Here is a 21,538-nt window from a genome sequence, read left to right as displayed (position 1 = left end):
CTGAATGGCCAGATGTGCTGACATTCATGGCCCCTGTAACTGTGTGATCACAAAGGGCTAGTGGCATGTAGATTATTTTGGAATGCCATGATAGATGCTGTGTGTGTATGCATGTGATAAGCAGAGTAAATGGTGGCATTTGCTGATTGATAGTCATAAACAACATACGATGAGAGAGAATGAGCAAAGCAAGGGGCAATTTGTACTGACACATTGCTTATGGATCCATAAAGGGCAGATAGATGCTGCATATATATCACATTAAATATCAGATTAACATTGCTTGGTTGGTCAGCCAGCAAAGTAGCCAGTTTGTGTTCTCTCACAACACTACAGAATGGTTTTTATGGGTTGCTTCTTGACTGAGAGTGCTGTGCTCAACTGTCACCATGTTTTCCCTGTGGCACATTGCAGGCTAATGCATCTCTGCTGGCATTAATGCAGATGTTAGTGTGCTCTCCTCGCGTCACCACAGGCTGTTTTTGTTCACTAAACTGACAGAATCTCAGCATACTTCATTCTGCATACTTTATACACTGGGACATAATACTTCGTGTGAGAGATTTAAAGTCCTACAATCAACTGTGTTATGTTAATGTTGTTTTAAGACATTTTTGACACTTTAAAGGAAGAGGCAGTGGAAAGAGGACAGTAAGTCATGGGAAATGGGATCAGGTGTATCTGTGCTAACCTCTAACTTAATCTGACATGGTAAAGGAACTGTCCACCCAAAATAGATAATGGTGTTATTCTTTACTGTAAGTTTTGTAAGCTATTTATTAAATACTAATATATATATATATATATATATATATATATATATATATATATATATATATATATATATATGTATATATATATATATAAATTGTTTGTTTTTTGGGAGAATATTTGCGCAGCTTTTGATATACAACAACAGTTATTGATGCATCATTTTTGAATACTGGATGGAAATGCAGGCTATATGCAAGATTTTGGCAAGAGCAAGATTATCAGTGAATAATGACTTTAGTGCGGGTCCATTCCTCAAGCAAACCTGCCGTACCGCTCCTGAAGACTTAGAATATAGAGCACAAGTCTTATGGACTACTTTTATGGTGTTTTCCACGGTCACTATGAACTATCATTGTATGCCAAGAGCTGTGAAACAATCCTTTAAAAATGTCAACTTTTGTGTTCCACTGAAAAAACATCCTGAAAATTCCACTGAAAAAGGACTTCTCAGGGATAATGCATGTCCTGAGGGCTCTTTAGATCCTTTCAAATTTACATTTATTCACCTGTGCCCACTCAAATCCTATGTATATGTGTCAGGCTGATTTCTGCAATCTCTGTCAATCTCAGTGTCTGTCTGCATCCATTTACTAACATGAGACACTTGATATGCAGGCATTCATTTTAATAATTATGTGGCTGTCACACCTAACAAGAACATGACAGTTTGACAGTGGCACAAACAGCACATTGACAGAAAAATGTTGTTAAAGGAGCAATTGAGGTATGATATATCTGTCTGCAATATTTGTCAACCACAGTTTCAAGTGCATGAACCTGATTGATTACAACAAAATTATTTTGACTCCATCAGTATCAACAAAAATTGTGTTTACAGTAATGCACGTACAATGGAAGTCCATGGAGTAAGAAATTGAACTGGAATAAACTTCACCCAAAGTTCACCCAAAAATGAAAATTCTCTCATCATTTACTCACCCTCATGCCATCCCAGATGTATATGACTTTCTTTCGTCTGCTGAACACAAACCAAGATTTTTAGAAGAATGTCTCAGCTCTGTAGGTCCATACAATGCAAGTGAATGGTGACCAGAACATTTGTACTATAAATTCTCCTCCCTGCCCAGTAAGTGGCGATATGCACAAAGAATGTGAATCACCAAAAACAAAAGATGAACAATGTGAAAGTGAAAGTGGAGATTGATATTAAAAAAGGACTTGAGGGGGGGCTGGGGTAGCTCAGCGAGTATTGACACTGACTACCACCCCTGGAGTCGTGAGTTCGAATCCAGGGTGTGCTGAGTGACTCCAGCCAGGTCTCCTAAGCAACCAAATTGGCCCGGTTGCTAGGGAGGGTAGAGTCACATGGGGTAACCTCCTCGTGGTCACGATTAGTGGTTCTCGTTCTCAATGTGGTGCGTGGTAAGTTGTGCGTGGATCACGGAGAGTAGCATGAGCCTCCACATACGGAGTCTCCACGGTGTCATGCACAATGAGCCACGTGATAAGATGCGCTGATTGACTGTCTCAGAAGCGGAGGCACCTCCGCCACCCGGATTGAGGTGAGTAACCACGCCACCATGAGGACCTACTAAGTAGTGGGAATTGGGCATTCCAAACTGGGGAAAAGGGGATAAAAAATAAAAAAAGGACTTGAATATTGATCTGTTTCTCCCCCACAATTATCATATCGCTTCTGAAGACATGGATTCAATCACTGGAGTCTTATGGATTACTTTTATGCTGCCTTAATATGCTTTTTGGACCTTCAAAGTTCTGGCCACCATTCACTTGCATTGTTTGGACCTACAGAGCTGAGATATTCTTCTAAAAATCTTTGTTTGTGTTCAGCAGAAGAAAGTCATACACATCTGGGATGGCATGAGGGTGAGTAAATGATGAGATAATTGTCATTTTTGGATGAACTATCCCTTTAAATATGTATGGTTTGTATGAGACTAGTGGATAAAATCGCTTACCAATCTTGTATAGTTGTATTTACTTTCAATGTCAGGACCATGTAAAGCCGGTAAACATGGTAACTTTTGTAATATACATGCAAGGTTACCAGAAATGTGCATGATGTAACTATTTACATCACTGTTTACATGGAGCAAACTCAACCCACTGGAATTGCACTGTCACACATTACCAGATGTTTGTCCACTTAGAAAAGTATTCCCACCTCACAAGGACAATTTAGGCAACTATAAATATCAAACAATAGACAGGTTTTTCTCAATAATTCATGTAATGCTTCAATAAAAATATGAGCTTACCATTTTCTGCTTTTAAACATTTTATTTTTAGTGTATTACTGTAACTGTGATTTTTGCAGTTAAAAAACTAGTCAAAATTATTTTATGTGGTAATCAAAATAATTCAAAAAATGATATTGATAGAGCTTAACTTTAATGAACCCCCAGAATATTCCATTAAATCGAGAGGACAGGTTAGGATAAAAAATGACAAATGTAATCCCATATATAGTGATGAATTAGGCTAATGTTTTCATCTCTTGAATTCTGAGCCTCAAAACCCACGTGTCTCATTTCAAAGAATTACAAGTAATGTATTCAAATATTTCTGCATCATTGTTTTGGAGATGACACAAATTTAATAGGGTATCAGCTATACAAACACACAATTGAATACAGCGCCTCGCTGGGTTATTTAATGTTTGGTTAAGCATAATAGATATGATGACACAGAAGAGAGAAAAGGACACGCTGCTGACACTGCAGCAGGACTAGAAATAATAGTTCATGTCTCCTGTTCGGTGCTTTTATGCAGCTTAATTCAATGAACCCAAAGGGCACTGCAGAGTTTCAAGGGTCTGCAGTGGCTTTTGTGTTCACCATAATCTAGGCTGTGTGGACAGGAAATGTTTTCGGTTTGAGAGTGGGAAATTACATGAATGTAGCTTCATTTTTTTAAGACACTGATTGTGTAGAAGTGCTGTTCATTTTAAAGGAATAGTTCGCCCAAAAAAAAGAACATTCTCATTTACTTACCCTCTTGTCATTCCAAACCCATATAACTTTCTTGCTTCCGTGGAACACAAAAGGAGATGTTTAGCTAAATTTTGACACTGCTCTTTTTCATACAATTAAAGCATATAGATAAGGTAAATTAATATTTATGGCAATGGGAAAAAGTTCAAATGAAAACATTCATAACTAAACATTGTCTTAAAGGAACAGTTCACCCAAAAAGGAGAATTCTGTCATTATTTACGCACACTCATGTTGTTCCCAATCCGTATGTATAAAAGTTGAATTTTTTGAAGAATCATTGCAGCTCCTGCCATACAAGAACAGTTCAAAGTGACTAGGAGCTGTTGAGCATGAACGTAAATGAGATTTGAGAACTACACTGCAGAGAAATATGTTCAGTGAATAACAACTTCAATTTAAGTCTCTTCCACAAAGTGCACGAGTCATGTAAACAAAAACAAAAAAATAGCTATTTGGCTGAACTTGATTCAATCATGGACAGATGCTCCATGTGTTTGAAATGAGTTTTTTTTTTACTTAAAATAACTATGTTATCTCAACACAAACACTTGTAGAAAAAACCTAGTTGAATTGGGTAAATCCGACAAAATGAGATGTGTCAATGTAACTCCAATAAATCTCTTTTATTTCTTTATGTACTAACTAGTGAAACTGATTACAGTAGCATGCTAAATACATGCTGGTTGGTAGCATTGAGTGTAGTTTTATAACTATGCTATGATTAGCTCATGCTCAATGAAGCAAGCAATCAATTTCATGTGAGACATCTACCTGTTCTCATCTTTAGCTCAAGCTCCACTCTTCACGGTAATGGTAACCACAAAACTCCAACATAATAGAACCTCTTATAAAACTTAACATAACAAAACATGAATCACTAACAAGTATCCCCCTTTTTATTCATCTTGCACAAAAACACATAAAATAACACTTTATTTTAACATTTAAGCTCCCTATCGAGTTCCATTTAAAGCATGCTGGGAAATGGAACATTAACACCACAAAAAGTATTCATGTAGTCCCAAATCAAATGGATTAGGTTTACTTCCATTTTACAAATTTAAATGGATAGAACACAGTGAAATCAAGTTGTATATATATATATATATATATATATATATATATATATATATATATATTTATTTATTTATTTATTTATTTTTTTTTTTTGAGTGTGGAAAAAAATGAGGGTGAGTAAACGATGAGAGAATTTTCATTTTGGGGTGAACTTTTCCTTCAACGGTTAACAGAAAATCTTAAAGCAGTATAGATTCTTTACAGAAAGATGATAAAAAGGCCAAACCAGTCAACAGCGATGATCAAGGGGCAAACTCAGGAAGCTCTCTTTCAGTTCTCCCTCTGGAAAGTCAGCTTAGAGATGTTGTGCTTTATTTAAATTCTTAGGCAAGGTTTTGTGCATTATGTGACTGTTCAAGATGTAAAGCACACAAATCTCAGTAAATTTACTATTTGGATGTGTTTGAAGAGATGAAAAATAATGACATACATTACTGAAACTGTCTCTAAATTGTGGGTATCCAATATTGTATTATTTATAGTTTATTATAACCTTGAATTTAGGCTGCAGGTGGCCTGCATTATATTATTCTGTTACAAAAGAAAATTTAGCTCTGTTCCAAATGTTATACTGCCTTCTAAGTTGCCTTATTTTGGCCAAATTCTATGACAGTTCACTAGATTTTAGAACAGTGATAGCAAATCAATTACTGTACATTGGAGACTTTTAAACCTGAGAAGATACTGGCAGCAAGATTATACTGCACATGCTGTGTGTACATATACTCTTGAGTTATCTGTGACAAATTGAAGAGGTTTTATTTTGTTTTGAAAACTCTTGCTTTTGATTATACCAATTAAGAGGGACCAGAACAGATGGATGGCATGATCTGTGTGGCCCAGCACCCTCCTACACACTCTGGGCTTTCCTCGACTTTAGAATTTGTCTCAGTTTTTCACAGTGCTGAAGCCAGCTTCTGTGCATAATGTCTCACTTAGTGTACTTTTCACTACAATCAATATGCACCGTAGTAAAGTTTTTTATATAATATGAATAGGAAAGGAGGGATGGTTACTTGTGTTTTCTCTTGGGTTTCATGATATTCAATTACAGTAATTGGTGGATATTTACAAAATAACTCCATAGTAAATATGATTCATTCATACAGTGACCTCAACAAGTATTTGAACACTTAACCCAAAATTAAAAAGGGATGACTGTTATTGCTTAAGATAATAAAACATCAAACCAAGTGGAATTTATTTTAAAGAAGAGCATACTTTTCAAGCAAAACATTTCACAAAAATAAGTTTTGTATGAAAAAAAAAAATCGATAAAGCTACTTTTAAAAATGACAATAATATTTTGATAGTCTCTGGTTGTCAAACATACAGTAGTGGAACATGTCTATAGTTAATGTGATGAACTACACCTGTGGTTACTGTGCGAGTGCACCTGTGTGAACTTAAGGGGAACTGACACACATCCACATTGGATGTCACATTGGGAGCAGATCGGTAAAAATAATTGGAACAATGGCTCGGAAAATAAATGTAATTAAAAAAACAAAAAAACAAAAACAAAAAACAAATCTAGCATCATTTGTTTGCAAATGACTCTTGATATTTTTTATCCAATGCAATGATGTTAAATTTTTTTTAAGTGTCCAAATACATTTTTGAGTGAAGAAGCAAACATACTAAAAGAACACTACACCCTGCCCTCTAAAAATGTACTTTGCGTAAGCAAATAGGCCAATTTTGGCTGTATTCAGAGACACAAAACAAAGTTCCACTGTATTATTCATTTTCCTTTCAGCCACCTTCAGAGCAATGTAACTGCTTACGCCTGCTAGAATTACTCATGACATAGAATCGCTCCACTTCGGATGCAGGGCTGTCTAGGTTGTTTTGTAGGAGGGTTCCAAGGTGCTTTTTGTGTTGTAGTACGACATGTAGTGATTATTTGATTTGGTAACATTTTAATTCTCGCTTTGTACATTTTCCTGTACAACATGACATCGCCATGCTCAAATTTGCACACCACAGTAACTGCAATGAAGTATTTCTGACTAATAGGCTCTAAAGGATCCTGGATATCATCCAGATTTTCAACATACTGCAGATGGGAATTAATTAGTTGCACACATGCACACATGCTCACATGCGCACTCACACAAATGCTGTCAGTGTCAGTAAGAGATGTGATGGTTGCACGTACAGAGAGAGAGAGCTCATTAATTAAGTCTTTTGGAAAGGTTCCTGTCACATTGAGAATAAATGCTGCCACAAAGGACATATATAAATGTGACATGCCTGATGGTTGTTTTTGAGACTCTGCATGCATGAGAGGAAAGGACGGCTGGTAAACAGGCTGCAAAAATCAGAGATGCTTTTAACTGCTTGGTTGGGAATTTTGCTGTGCATGTGCAGTTTGTTCCATTCCTCAACAAATAGCAGTCACTCTTCCATGCAATAAAACTGTTTTAATATGTTTATTTACATTTGTACTTTTGAACTGAAGGAATGTGTGTTTTTAGAAAATGTGTATTTTGAAATTGAAAAGTGAATTCATTTAAGATTAAACAGTGAGTGGGTTTTTGCTGTTTAAAAAGTCTTCTTGTCTACTCTTATATTACTGGGACTTTGATGTCCCTTTAAAAACTAGGTCAAATGTGAAGAACAATTTCCTTGCAAATGTATGAACTTAAATGGCTCACATACACAATCTTATAAAAAACTGAGCATTATCTCATTTGAAGGATACACACAGGATACACAACACAAATGTGGAGATACATTGCCCTTCATGGTGAAATACAGTTATTGAGTTATTGAGATGCTTTAAAGGAGGAACTGCAGCATTAGGTTTACTGTATTATTCGGCTGGTGTCAATGCCCGAAAGCCAAAAAGTTTACAACACAACTGTCACATAACATTTCCTGATGCAAGCTTTCTAAATGTGGCAGGACTGGGCCTGCAGCAGTTGATTTCTGTTTGAGAAGCAACAGGACAAACATGCAAATGTTTCTTTCCAGGTACAGTAGCTTCAGTTTCCAATTAGATGTGCTGTCTTAGGTTGTGTGTCTTCTTTTCTTGAGAGAGGCTCACCTGTCACAGTATTGATGTGATAGAGCGTTGTTGACTAACAGTGAGCCAAGGAGAGCGCCCGTCTGTGCAGCTCTGACCGTGAGCCCATCTGTCATCCTCATCAGCCACTATTCTTTACACTACTGGAGCTCTGTATAGAAGTAGGATATAACAATAGGAGGTATAGACCAGCCGACACGAAAGGAAAGGACAATAAGACAATGGACCTTCTGTTTAATAGGCGATTGTTTTTCCAAGAGCTGCACATTAAACCAGTTAAATTAGAGTTAATGAAAAGCTTCTTCTAAATCATTGTTTCTCCTCAAGCTGTTTCCAATATTCTGCACTCTTTTTCCAGACTCCTGTTAACAAAAGAAACTCTTATAATGTAACTTGATTTGTAGCAGAGTATTATTTAATTTAAAATGAAATTAATCAACTTATTAATTACAGCATGATTGCTGGTAATCTGTAGTGATGTTCAATATTAAAGGAATGTTCCACATTCAAAACAAGTTAACAGTGTCTTATTGATGGTGTCTGTGGTCTTTTCTCAGGAGGAGAAATCTTGAGAAGGAGTCTCAAACAAAATTGTACCTTTTACCTTTAACTTACCTTTACCTTTAAAAAAAATTGCACAATGTAATTTAATTAGTGCTGTCAGTCGATCGTTTTTTTTTAATTGAGATTAATAACATAATTTTTCATAGTTAATCGCAATTAATCACAGATTTTGAAAGTGCTGAAATTTGAGTTTAAATATACAGTACTGTGCAAATGTTTTAGGCACACAAGATGTTTCACAAAAACATTTGTCTTCAGATGGTTATTTATGTGGTTATATATAATCTTTAGTATGTCAATAGGAAATATACATTTAAAACTCCCAAATATTCCTTTTGTAAATAGAATAGAATAGAAGAACAGGTAGCTCTGCAACAGATGGCATGGCCTCCACAAAAATCCCCACTGAACATCGAGGCAGTCTGGGATTACATGAAGAGACAGAAGCAACTGTGACAGCTGAAATAGATAGAAGAATCTTGGAACATCCCATCTGCCAACAACCAAGACAAATTGTGTCCAGGTGTACCTAGGAGAATTGGTGCTGTTTTGAAGGCAAAGGTGGTCACACCAAATATTATTTCAACCTTTTTTATGTTCACTGGACTTAGTATGATGTTAATTGATAAATGAAAAATATTTGTCATTATTTTTTAAGAAATCCTCACTATGCAACGTTTTTCACAAGTGCCTAAAACTTTTGCACAGTACTGTACTTTTCTTTTTAAACTGCATTTATTTCCTTTTTTAGGAAAGAAAACAAAACAATATTTAACAAAACAATGCTTTATTTAGATTTTCCAATCAAAGCCTTCCACAGTATAAAGATAGAAATGCACTAAAACGTTAAATGTTTCCCAAAGTCTAAATGGGAGTTTGACTAATTGAAAGAAGTAGTCCCCACATAGGTTGCATATTCATTGCAATGGGCATTAAATCTCTTAAACTCTCATCCTCCACAGTATTAATCAGCCAGCAGACTCTGGCTATTCGCTTTGCTACAGCAATCGTAAAGCCGCGTTCATGATTTGAGTCAGGCGTCAGCACCGGCGTCAAGCGGCGCTAAGATCTCCACATAAAAAGTGGTGCAGACAACGTCTCATTCTGCATTTTCGTGATAGTTTCGTGAAGTTTAAGACTTGACCTGCTTCTGTGGTAATTAAATTTCGCCTTACAGAGGCTGGAAAGTACTGGCTTTCTGTCACAAGTCTTGCTTTGTACATACAAATAGCATTAAGAGATTGTTTCCCTTCACTGTTGTGTGTGTGTCAGTGTAATAACTCCGGGATACTGCGTACTTTTTTAATTGCATGCGTTAACATGTTAATTTTGACAGCTCTAATTCATAACATTTTACAGTACTTAGCACAGTACACCGTGCAGTATAAAGGAATGATTTTTGAAAATTTCTCATTCTTTACCCTCATCCAACTCTTCCTCTTTTGCAGTGAATCTGTCAGTGCTAACAAAGGCCTGCAGCAGCCACTATGAATATGCCATTGAGGAATTCTGCCTGGCCAAGTTTAAGCTGGATATGGAGGTTCTCGATCAGCATCAGTGGTGCAGCTGGGAGGACACAGTGGAGTAAGTGCTAAATATATGTTACTTTTAGCCTTTATCCTACCAAAACATTATGACACACTCCAAGAGTGTTGATTAATTTCCTCTAACTTTACAGCAAGAGTAGCTTCAGGTTTGCTGACCACATTACAGTCTCCATATCACTTTGCTGTGTTCTTTCCGAATTGTTACAAAATGTTGAACTAGTAACAATGGCTTGGGCTGTTTTTAAGCAAGATAGATCATCAGTGCCGTAAGGACGAAGCTTTACACACAACAGCATTTTAGGGATGAAATCCTGAAAAAGTATTGAGTTAAACAAATTTACACTTTCATTACAATTAATCTGTATAGTGCTTTTCACAATACATATTGTTCCAAACAGTGCAACATGGACAGCCTTAGGCGGCATCTTGCGCCCCTCCCGCCCACAGACAAGTGGTTACCCTGAACTCCACCAGCCAACTCATTTACAATCACCCTCCCGCCCCCCAACCCAGCCTCCCATCCCCTCCCCGGGGTGTGCTGAAGTGGGTTTCGCCCAGGGCACCATACAAGCTAAGCTAGACCCGCTACTTGTTCCGAAGCAGCTTTAAAAAGAATAGTACCTTACAAACCTCCCAATGAGCACTGGCAAGGAAAAACTCCCTAAGATGTTGTAACTGTGGTATTAGCAAAATTATTAATGAAGGAACAGTGAATTATTGACAATTAATTCACACCCAAGGTTTAATGGTCACTCCACTTTACACCGTGGACCCATTACCTTCTCAGGTGTGCATACATTTTGAATAAATAATGTAACTTAATGTGCATTACTTACATAACAAATAAGTTCTGATTATAATGAACAATAATAATTTATAATCCCTGTGCATAGCTTAGGAAAGAAATTGCTTACACAATATTTTGAGGTGCTGTGGTGCATAAAGAAATGATATCAGAGCATATTAAAATGTTTCCTGCCACGTTAAAAGCCACTTTGAAGTGTCCCCAAAATGGACTATAAATGTTCCAAGCCAATTTAACTACTTACCCTACACATTTCCCATCACAGTCACTTTGATTCAGCACTCATTTAACAACTTTTTTCAGTGTAAAACTACCTTGCAGCTGACACGCATGTATGTATGTTTGAACACTTTGTGGCAAGGTCAGTAAAGGGCAGAGTTGTCTCTGTAAGGGAGAAGACGGACAGAGGTTCCCATCTTATCATGTATTTCAGAGGGATTAAGTGCACCATGTGGCACAGCTCCAAGCGTGCACCGTTCCTGGGACTGCTTCCATATGCCCAGCTGTCTGTGACATAATGGAGGAGGTTATTCGTGGTGTCCAGGAAAACATGATATGGAAGAAGTTTCACTTTCCCACCAGGTTAACAAGAGGAACTGTCTTGCCTTTACTGTTGCACCTGTGACAACTGGCCTAAAATGAACTTCTTCACTCTGACTAAAGAGACAGTTCAGAAAAGTGACACTGGTGTCCAAGCTGTCGGATCGGACCAGCAAGGTCTGCCAATCCCTGTCATCAACACCCCAGACATTGTTTATCCCCTGTGACTCAACCCGTGTCATTCTTTTGTGGTTCTTGCCAAGGTGCAAATTGCTGACAGTGCACTACAGTACTGGAAATTATAGCAGAGAACCTGAGTTGTTTTACCCCAGTCAATAAATAATAATAATAACATTATATATAATAATACAATCTAAATAATAATTATTATATATTATAAATAGTGCTGTTTGTTGATTACAATTTTGCATCATGATTAATCACACATTTTTTGAAAGTGCTGAAATCTGACTCTAAATATACTTTTTTTCCTGTCAAAATGCATTTATTTCCTTCTTAGGAAAGAAAACAAAACAATATGTAACAATAAACATATTGTTGCTTTATTAACATTTTTCAAACAAAGCCTTCCACAGTATAAAATGGAAATGTACTAAAATAGCACCAATTCAAGTAACATTAAATGCTTCCCAAAGTCTAAGTGGGAGTTTGACTAATTGAAAGAACTAGTCCCCACATAGGTTGCATATTCGTTGCAATGGGCATTAAATCTCTTAAACTCTCATCCTCCACAAAATTAATCTGCCGGCAGACTGTGGCTATCCACTTTGTTTCAGCAATTGTGAAGCCGCATTCATGATTCACGTCAGGGCTTCTGCACCAGCATCAAATGTCGCTTTGAACTCCACATGAAAAGCGCTTGCAGACAAAAACATCTCATTCTGCGTTTTGGTGATAGTTAAGACTTGCCGTGCTTCTGTGGTAATTAAAATGCACCTTACTTAAAAAGTTCTTGATTTCTGTCACAAGTTCCATCTAGGTTTCTTTTGTACAACAAATAGCATTAAGAGCTCCTTTCCCCATCACTTTATCACTGACACTGAAGCCTTTCTAGCAAGTCAGTCCACTGGTGGCCATCTTTGGGATGCTCTCTGAAAGCTAATTCCAGTTATGAAAGTGCAGCTCCTATCCAGCTACTTGAATGGGGGAACACCAAAATCTCAAAAACGGTTGGTCAAGATTACGATCAAAGAACATATTTCAAATCAGCTGTTAAATCTGACAACACTGGAATCATAAATTGTGCTTTTTTAACTCAGATTATGCAAAAAAAATAAATACAAAATAAAAAAATTAGAATAATAAATGCAGGTTTCCCGGCTAATGCATGTTCACAAGCTAATTGACAGGTGATGTCTGTATCAAAACGGTGATTGGCTCTTTTACCTTTAAGGCTGCATTTCCTTTCTACATCTGCTGACCGTTCAGCGTTCCAATTTCTCCCATTCATTTAAATTGAAATGGCCCATCTCTGCTAAATAGTCTCTGGCCTAAAACACAACTGTGTGTGTAATGACTCCAGGTGGACACATTGCAAAGGTTCCGCCCTACCAACCAATGTTTATGCTGATATTATGGTAAATGAATTAATCGTGATTAAGAACATTTTACACAATAAACTTTTTTTATTAATCACATTTATTAACACGTTAATTTTGAAAGCTCTAAGTATAAATACATAAAAGAAATACTACAAATTAATTATTTAAAATATTTAAGAGATTTTAAGTCTGACAATCTGAGTTTTATTAAGGTGTTGAATTTGTTACAAAAGTGCTGCTTTGAGGCCGTAGCAGTTGTGCCTTAAAGGTGATGAATTTAGAGACGCAACTTCATGGAGAGGATTTTACCATGTTAACAGTCAAACAGTTACTTTTAGTATGCCTGCTAAAGCATCTGTTACCATGCTAAAATATAAAGGCACTGCTGCTAAAATATACAGCTTCAAAAACAAAGAAAAATGATATAGATTAAATCAAGTCTTCCTCACTAACATCCCTACTAGAATGTGGTTTAGAGTGACCTACTCAGGTGGAGAGATTTTTATAAGGAAATGATGTTGCCTCAGTTTTGTTAACACAAAGTCATTTGTTATAGGCATCCAGGATTGTAAATGAATCCTCCAGTTGTTGTTACACTGAGCCATCATTTCTAAAACAAAATTATTATTCATAACACCTGCTTGCCTAATTATGTCACCTTTATTAAAAGCCTGGCTTGTTTGGTTGCTTTGTGCGATTCCCTTTAGACAGTGAGTCATAGATTCTGCTAACCATATTTAATGGTTGGTAGTAATAAACTGCAATGACCTTGACCTGTGGCATTTTATTTTGTGCTTCTTCATATTATAAGTGCTATTGCCTATCAAACAAATCCTGCAGAGTGAGAACTGAAGCCAGAAAATGTTTTTCGGTGTGATTAATTTTTCAATGAGCTGGGCGTGTTTAAATAACACAAACAGACATGAATATATACCTGTTTTAATATACCGGGTACAATTATTAAATTCATGAAAAGAAGCCACACATCTTTAAATCCTTAGATAATTTATTCCATAAACCAGTTATGTCATGGTATGGCAGTAAGTGAACAATATTACAGCCATGCTGTCAATGCTGTACTTTTTTAATGATTAGAGGGTTCAGGGTCTTGATTTGTCAGCCTTCCTGTCCCAGAGGAAAATGTATTGCTCAAAGGTAGCTCTTTCATAGCTAAGGAGATTTAATGCATTTTTTCTGTTATTTTTCATTTAAGTATCAACTTTGTCTTAGATGTTTCAGATGTATAGTTTAGCAACTGTGAAAACATTTATTTATTTTTTGTTCTGTAAAGCACATGGCTCATGAGTAGATTCTTTAGGTAAGGAAAAGCATCACTGATCTGGGCGCAGGTTCAAGTCCCCCATCTCACCTGTGAAAAAAGTGCTCATTAAAGTATGTATAGCCTCTTTGCTCCCTCCATGAGGTCATCCAACTCCATTACTCAATAATGCACAAAGCACTGTCTAGGGACAGCCACAGGTCTTGGATCAGGTCTCTATGTGAGTCTCGAAAATAGTGAGGTAAGACTTATCGAGCTCTGAGGGCAGTCAAATACAGGTAATTAAGGTTATATACAAATGATCAGAAGAGGCAAACATTATTGCACCTCAGCAAATTGTCTGACTAGGTCAATGGAGCTTTAATCCTTCAGAGAGAACTGCAATCTATAAAACCACCCTTCTGCCCTGCCAGGAGTCATTCCTGTATGTGTTGGTGTGCTCATTAAGCCTCTTTTAAAGCACAGAGATGATGCTAAATACATTTTTAAAATATATTTACAAAGCAGCAGAGATAGGATTGTAGGCAGGTGTTTATCTAAAACAACTTCTGCTTTTTAGAGTTATTCAATTAAGGAACAGATGTTAAAACCTCATTGTTGATTGTTGTGCTACTGATTTAACAAGCACATAACAGATCCCACAGGTTTAATAAAGTGCAAACTCTGGATCAAAGTAGAGACATAAACTCAGCTTCTGGAGATACTGTTGTGGTTTCGGGTCTAGGCCATTACTTTTAAAGGAATAGTTCATTTTAAAGGAATAGTTCATCATTTACTCACCCTCTTGTTATTCAAAACCCATATGACTTTCCTCCATGGAACACAAAAGGAGATGTTTTGCAGAATGTCCACAGTGCTATTTTCCATATAACAAAGGCAGATAATGACCACTGTCTGTCATGCGCCAAAAAGGATAAAAAAGCCCCATAAAGTACCATAAAAGTGTGCACTATATTACAAGTCATGTGTAGACAAGTGACTAGACAAGTTTTGTTGAAGGAAAAAGAAGACATTGAGGAGACTGACTGGAAAGCAGGGATTTCTGATTCACAGAGCATCATAAACTACAAAATAAAATAAAATCTTAATTATTTTCAATTCTGTATGAACACTAGAGGAGTACATCTATCCATCATAAGCACAAATACATTGTCCAACCCATTTTGATGCTGGCAAGGAACACTATTATGAATAATTTGGTTGGGGATAGACCCTGGGGTGTTAGGGTGTATTGTGGGTGACCATGGTAAGCCTTTATAATGTATAGCAAATGTTTATCTTTAGTGGGTTTATTGCTAAGCATGATGGTTGTGTATTATTTCTGAATAGGTTGTGATATTTATGTTTTGAGGCCATTAAACATTTAATTTCGACGCATGTGCAAGAGACTGTGGTATCCAAAAATTCAACAAAAGAGAGGTTTTCTTGTTCCCTGGGTCACATGTCCAGTGCGCACGGCCGTCGTCACGACCACCATCCACTGTCCCATATTTGCAGGTTTAGCGCTCCAGCGGCGGACCCCCTGCCCCTGTGCGCCTAGCTGTGGCACAAACACGCCCACACGGGATTGGTTCTACAGAGTGACTTGGTGGACTACAGGGACGAGACTCCTTCTCCTCCCTCCTCCGCCAATCTTATGGTGGGCAGCAGGAGCCAGGTAAGTGCTTCGATGTCCCTGGACTCAGCACGGCCACGGGGCTCGAATCTCCTCGACATAGCACCTCGAGGTCCACCGCGAGGCCCCCCCTTTCCCCCCCTTTCCTTCGAAGGCCAGGCATACCAGTACAAGGTCCTCCCTTTCGGCCTGTCCTTGTCCCCTCGTATCTTCATGAAGGTCGCAGAGGCAGCCCTTTCCCCCGCTAAGGGAAGTGGGCATCCGCATCCTCAACTATCTCGACAACTGGCTAATCCTAGCTCACTCTCGAGAGTTGCTGTGTGCACACAGGGACCTCGTGCTCCGGCACCTCATCCGACTGGAGCTTCGGGTCAACTGGGAAAAGAGCAAGCTCTCCCAGGTTCAGAGCATTTCTTTTCTCGGTTTGGAGTTGGACTCAGTCTTGATGACAGTGCGCCTCATGAACGAGCACACGCAGTTGGTGCTGAACTGTCTGAAGGCATTCAGAAGGAGGACAGCGGTTCCACTGAAACTTTTTCAGAGGCTCCTGGGGCATATGGCATCCTCAGCGGGGCCACACCGCTCGCGTTGATGCATATGAGAACGCTTCAGCACTGGCTTCAGACTCAAGTCCCGAGATGGGCATGGCGCCACGGGACACCTCGTGTGGCCATCACGCCAATCTGTCGCCGCCCCTTCAGTCCTTGCATTTCTACGGGCAGGAGCTCCCCTAGAGCAGGTCTCCAGGCACGTCGTGGTTACAACAGACACCTCCAAGATGGGCAGGGGCGCTTTATGCAAAGGGGAAACAGCCACCAGCTCATGGACTGGCCTGGGTTGGCACATCAGCTGCCTAGAGTTGTTGGCAGTACTGCTCACCCTGCGGAGGTTCTGTCCGTTGATCCAGGGCAAGCACGTGTTGGTCCAGACGGACAACACAGTGACGCTAGCATACATCAACCGTCAAGGCGGTCTATGCTCCCATTGCATGTCACAACTCGCCCGCTGTCTCCTCCTCTGGAGTCAGCAGCGCCTCAAGTTGCTACGAGCCACTCACATCCCGGGTGACCTCAGCACCAGAGCAGACATGCTGTCATGACAGGTTACCCTCAGGGGAGAGTGGAGACTCCACCCTCAGGTGGTCCAGCTAATTTGGAGTTGATTCGGTCGAGCACAGGTAGACCTGTTTGCTTCCCGGGAATCCTCCCACTACCTGCTTTGGTACGCCCTGTCCGAGGCACCTCTCAGTATAGATGCGCTGGCACACAGCTGGCCCCCTGGACTACACAAATACGTGTTTCCCCCAGTGAGCCTACTTGCACAGACCTCTGGAATCTCCACGTCTGGCCCTTGGATGGGACGCGGAAGACCTACCACCCACGGTGGTAGACACAATCACTCAGGCTATGGCGCCCTCTACGAGGCGCCTGTATGCCTTGAAGTGGCATCTGTTTGCTAAGTGGTGTTCTTCCTGACGCAAAGACCCCCAGAGATGCACAGTCGGATCGGTGCTTTCCTTCCTGCAGGAGAGGCTGGAGTGGCGGCTGTCCCCCTCCACCCTGAAGGTGTATGTAGCTGCTATTTCGGCTCATCACGATGCAGTAGATGGCAAGTACTTGGGGAAGCACGACTTGATCATCAGGTTCCTGAGAGGCGTGAGGGGGTTGAATCCCTCCAGACTGCACCTCGTCCCCTCGTGGGACCTCTCTGTAGTCCTTCAGTGTCTACAGGGAGCTCCCTTTGAGCCCTTGGAGTCAGCTGAGCTTAAGGCACTTTCTTTGAAGACTGCCCTCCTGACTGCCGGTCCGGGTTACTCTCACGTGATCCTGAGACCCTGACCGGGTTATGTGCCCAAGGTTCCCATGACCCCTTTTAGGGATCAGGTTGTGAACCTGCAAGCGCTGCCCCAGGAGGAGGCAGACCCAGCCTTGGCATTGCTGTGTCCGGTGCAAGCTTTACGCATCTATTTGGATCGCATGCAGAGCCTTAGAAGCTCCGAGCAGCTCTTTGTCTGCTTTGGTGGACAGCGGAAAGGAAGTGCTGTCTCCAAACAGAGGATTGCCCACTGGGTCATTGCATATCAGGCTCAGGACAAGCCACCCCCTGCCGGGTTACGAGCCCACTCCACCGGAGTGTGGCGGCCTCCTGGGCCCTGGCCAGTGGCACCTCTTTGGCAGACATCTGCAGAGCAGCGGGCTGGGCAACACTCAACACCTTTGCGAGGTTCTACAATCTCCGGGTTGAGCCGGTCCCAGTACTTGCGCTAATGAGCCCCTTTACTGAGGTAGATGCTCCACATGTGCTGGTGCCCCGAAGGCGACCCCATGTGATATCTTCCGCAAATTCGTTTCCCTGTCAGCAAACTGCGTCTTCCTTGGGCAGAGGCCCCTCTGCCCCCGGTCGCCATGCTCTGTAGAACCTCCTCTCTCTTCGGGTAGGACCTACCATGGGACCTCTCCACATGACATACTTCCGACAAGACTCAGTAAGACCATGTGACGTATTCCACTCAAAATACCCCCCCCCTTTGGGCGAGGTGTGGTCTCCGCAGTGTCTTCCCCTTGGGAGGGACACCCCCCGACGCAGACACTTATGGCTCCCAGTCGGTTAACAAATTCCTCTCTTTTTGGGGAGAAAAGAAAGGGAAAGAGGCCTCGGCTGGGCTAGCCTGTCCTTATCGTTGGGCAGTCGACTTGTTCCTGATGGACCATTCGATGCTCATAAGAGCGTTGGGGGAGGTTACGTGATGGCCTGGTGTGCTGGCTACGAGGCACACAGCAGTCTGCCTGTCACACACCACCAGTTCACATAACACAGTTCAGATAGTTGTGGCATTTTGTATAGGGACCCCTAGTGTCACTACATCGACACAACGTTGAGTGAGTGACAGATTGGAACGTCCTGGTTACATTCGTAACCTCCTTTTCTGATGGAGGGAACAAGACGTTGTGTCCCTCTTGCCACAATGCTGAACTACCCGCTGAAATGGCCGGGACCTGGTCTCGGCTCCTCAGCACAAAACCTGAATGAGTGGTTGCATACCAGCTCCTTTTATACCCGTATGTCCGGGGAAGTGGCATGCAAATTCCACTCTCCAATTCTCATTGGCCTTTTTAAAAAAAAGCAGAGGTGTTTGGGGCTCCCAAGAGTGACCTCTAGTGTCACTACATTGACACAACGTCTCGTTCCCTCCATCAGGGAACGGAGGTTACGAAAGTAACCAGGACGTTTGCTGACACCAGAACCAGTGGCGGTCAGTGCTTTTCAAAAAAGGGAAGCACAGACTATTGTTTTTGGTATTTGCCGTGTTGTTCCCAAAAGCTGCTCAAGCTACAATTCAAATAGTGAAATTTCTAAATGAAAATAATGGACTTGGATTTAAGCCACTTTTGTTACAAAACAGGCAAAATATGCAATTATGAAAGCTGAAATAAATATGTTACGTTAAATTGCAAATAACTGTGTGCATCTCCAAACTGCCAAACACTCATGTTTCATATATTTCAAATATTGCCCTTTGTTGCAAAGTCCCACCCATTTGAGAGCACGATTAATCATCATATAGAGACGCCAGGCTTCCAGGCAAGACAAAAATACATTGATTGCAATCTCAATGTCCAATAGGCAATCAGATGCAGATCCAATGCAAATAGTGGCCATTAAATATTCCGGGTTCAATACAAGGTGCAGTATGTAAGATTCAGAAACCCTTGTTATTAATGACACCTGTGGCCATTAAGTGAACTGCAGCCAGCTACCTGTTGCTCGTGCTCGCGCTGGTGCACACACTCCATAGGGACTTGAGCGAGCCAAAACAATGACGTAACATACAAAGAGACTGAACGTCATCCACCAGCATCATACTGACAGATGAGGTAGCATAATTAAAATTTCACAGTTATGATTTTTTTGGATTTTACTACAAACTTTGAGACCAAACTAAAACTTATCAGCTAACATAGCATACTGATACACACATACAGCTACATACTACCGAAATATACCAGACAGTTTACTGTTGCACTGCAGTGTTATGTTGCACTATTGTATGTTTTGTATGTCATATGTTGATATACGATCAAGAAACCAGCATATTTCCTTAAATTTATGCTGTATACATGACTTTTATTATAAAGAGAAGATCGTTGAAATTATTTGAAAGTTACGAAGCAAGGTAGCGTGCAATTCGTCAGCATTAGCAAGCAAGATCAAGTTAGCTAAAATTACACAGATCAATCCTTATGGCACTATATTTCACATGCTTTGCAGTTATGTAAGCTTACCTGTCCAATAAGAAGAATGCCAATTCAGAGTCGGTTTTGATCCCCAAAACTGAACGAAGTTCCCTCCAGGAATCAAATGCCATACCTATGTTTACTCTAGTTTTCGCTCGACCACGATCACGTTCCCAGTGGCGTATCCAGGATATTTTTACTGGGGTGGCCAAGATGGGGCACAGACCTAGTGTGGGGTGGCGATACTGGGAGAACCTTTATGAATGGCACATGATCAAAATGTGTAAATATCGCATTGCTTTGCTTCAACATCTACACATGTAGAATAAATGAATTCTTAAACTCATGTTAGCATTCACTGAATTGTTTGTATTCAATATCAGATTGTTGTTTTGACATTTGACAGTTTTCTATTCCTGTTCTATTTCAACCTATTACAGTTTCTGGGAATCTATTATTAACATAACATCCATTTTTAAATCAGTAATTGTTTAGGAAAAGTCAGTTACACATTTTAAGAGCTATTCTCATTGTAGAGAATTAATCTGCATATAACATCAGGTATAGTGTATAATCATAAAAAGATACAAGTACAGGTGATAACTGATTGAGGCGCAATTCAATCAATCATTCAATCAATTATTCATTCTTTTATTAGCTATAACTGCACTGTCCAGCAGAAATATTGTTAAATTGGGTACAAATCAGTGTGTGAAATTGGCTACGAGGGCTTATACAGGTGCATCTCAATAAATTAGAATGTCGTGGAAAAGTTCATTTATTTCAGTAATTCAACTCAAATTGTGAAACTCGTGTATTAAATAAATTCAATGCACACAGACTGAAGTAGTTTAAGTCTTTGGTTCTTTTAATTGTGATGATTTTGGCTCACATTTAACTAAAACCCACCAATTCACCATCTCAAAAAATTAGAATATGGTGACATGCCAATCAGCTAATCAACTCAAAACACCTGCAAAGGTTTCCTGAGCCTTCAAAATGGTCTCTCAGTTTGGTTCACTAGGCTACACAATCATGGGGAAGACTGCTGATCTGACAGTTGTCCAGAAGACAATCATTGACACCCTTCACAAGGAGGGTAAGCCACAAACATTCATTGCCAAAGAAGCTGGCTGTTCACAGAGTGCTGTATCCAAGCATGTTAACAGAAAGTTGAGTGGAAGGAAAAAGTGTGGAAGAAAAAGATGCACAACCAACCGAGAGAACCGCAGCCTTATGAGGATTGTCAAGCAAAATCGATTCAAGAATTTGGGTGAACTTCACAAGGAATGGACTGAGGCTGGGGTCAAGGCATCAAGAGCCACCACACACAGACACTACAGTTGTCGTATTCCTCTTGTTAAGCCACTCCTGAACCACAGACAACATCAGAGGCGTCTTACCTGGGCTAAGGAGAAGAAGAACTGGACTGTTGCCCAGTGTTCCAAAGTCCTCTTTTCAGATGAGAGCAAGTTTTGTATTTCATTTGGAAACCAAGGTCCTAGAGTCTGGAGGAAGGGTGGAGAAGCTC

At 40.0% G+C, this 21,538-nt stretch overlaps 1 protein-coding gene across 1 annotated transcript in view; it reads left to right on the top strand.

Moving 5' to 3' along the window:
* Positions 1–21,538, top strand: part of ramp1 (receptor activity modifying protein 1) — a 48,426-nt gene that overhangs the window by 12,382 nt on the left and 14,506 nt on the right. Inside the window, exon 2 of the mRNA XM_051708777.1 lies at positions 9,873–10,008. Within this exon, the coding sequence (XP_051564737.1) occupies positions 9,873–10,008 (136 nt within the window). The remainder of the gene's footprint in view (positions 1–9,872; positions 10,009–21,538) is intronic.

Source organism: Myxocyprinus asiaticus, chromosome 10 (genome assembly GCF_019703515.2).
Source record: "Myxocyprinus asiaticus isolate MX2 ecotype Aquarium Trade chromosome 10, UBuf_Myxa_2, whole genome shotgun sequence".
Taxonomy (NCBI): domain Eukaryota; kingdom Metazoa; phylum Chordata; class Actinopteri; order Cypriniformes; family Catostomidae; genus Myxocyprinus; species Myxocyprinus asiaticus.
This window is presented reverse-complemented; position numbering and strand designations above follow the sequence as displayed.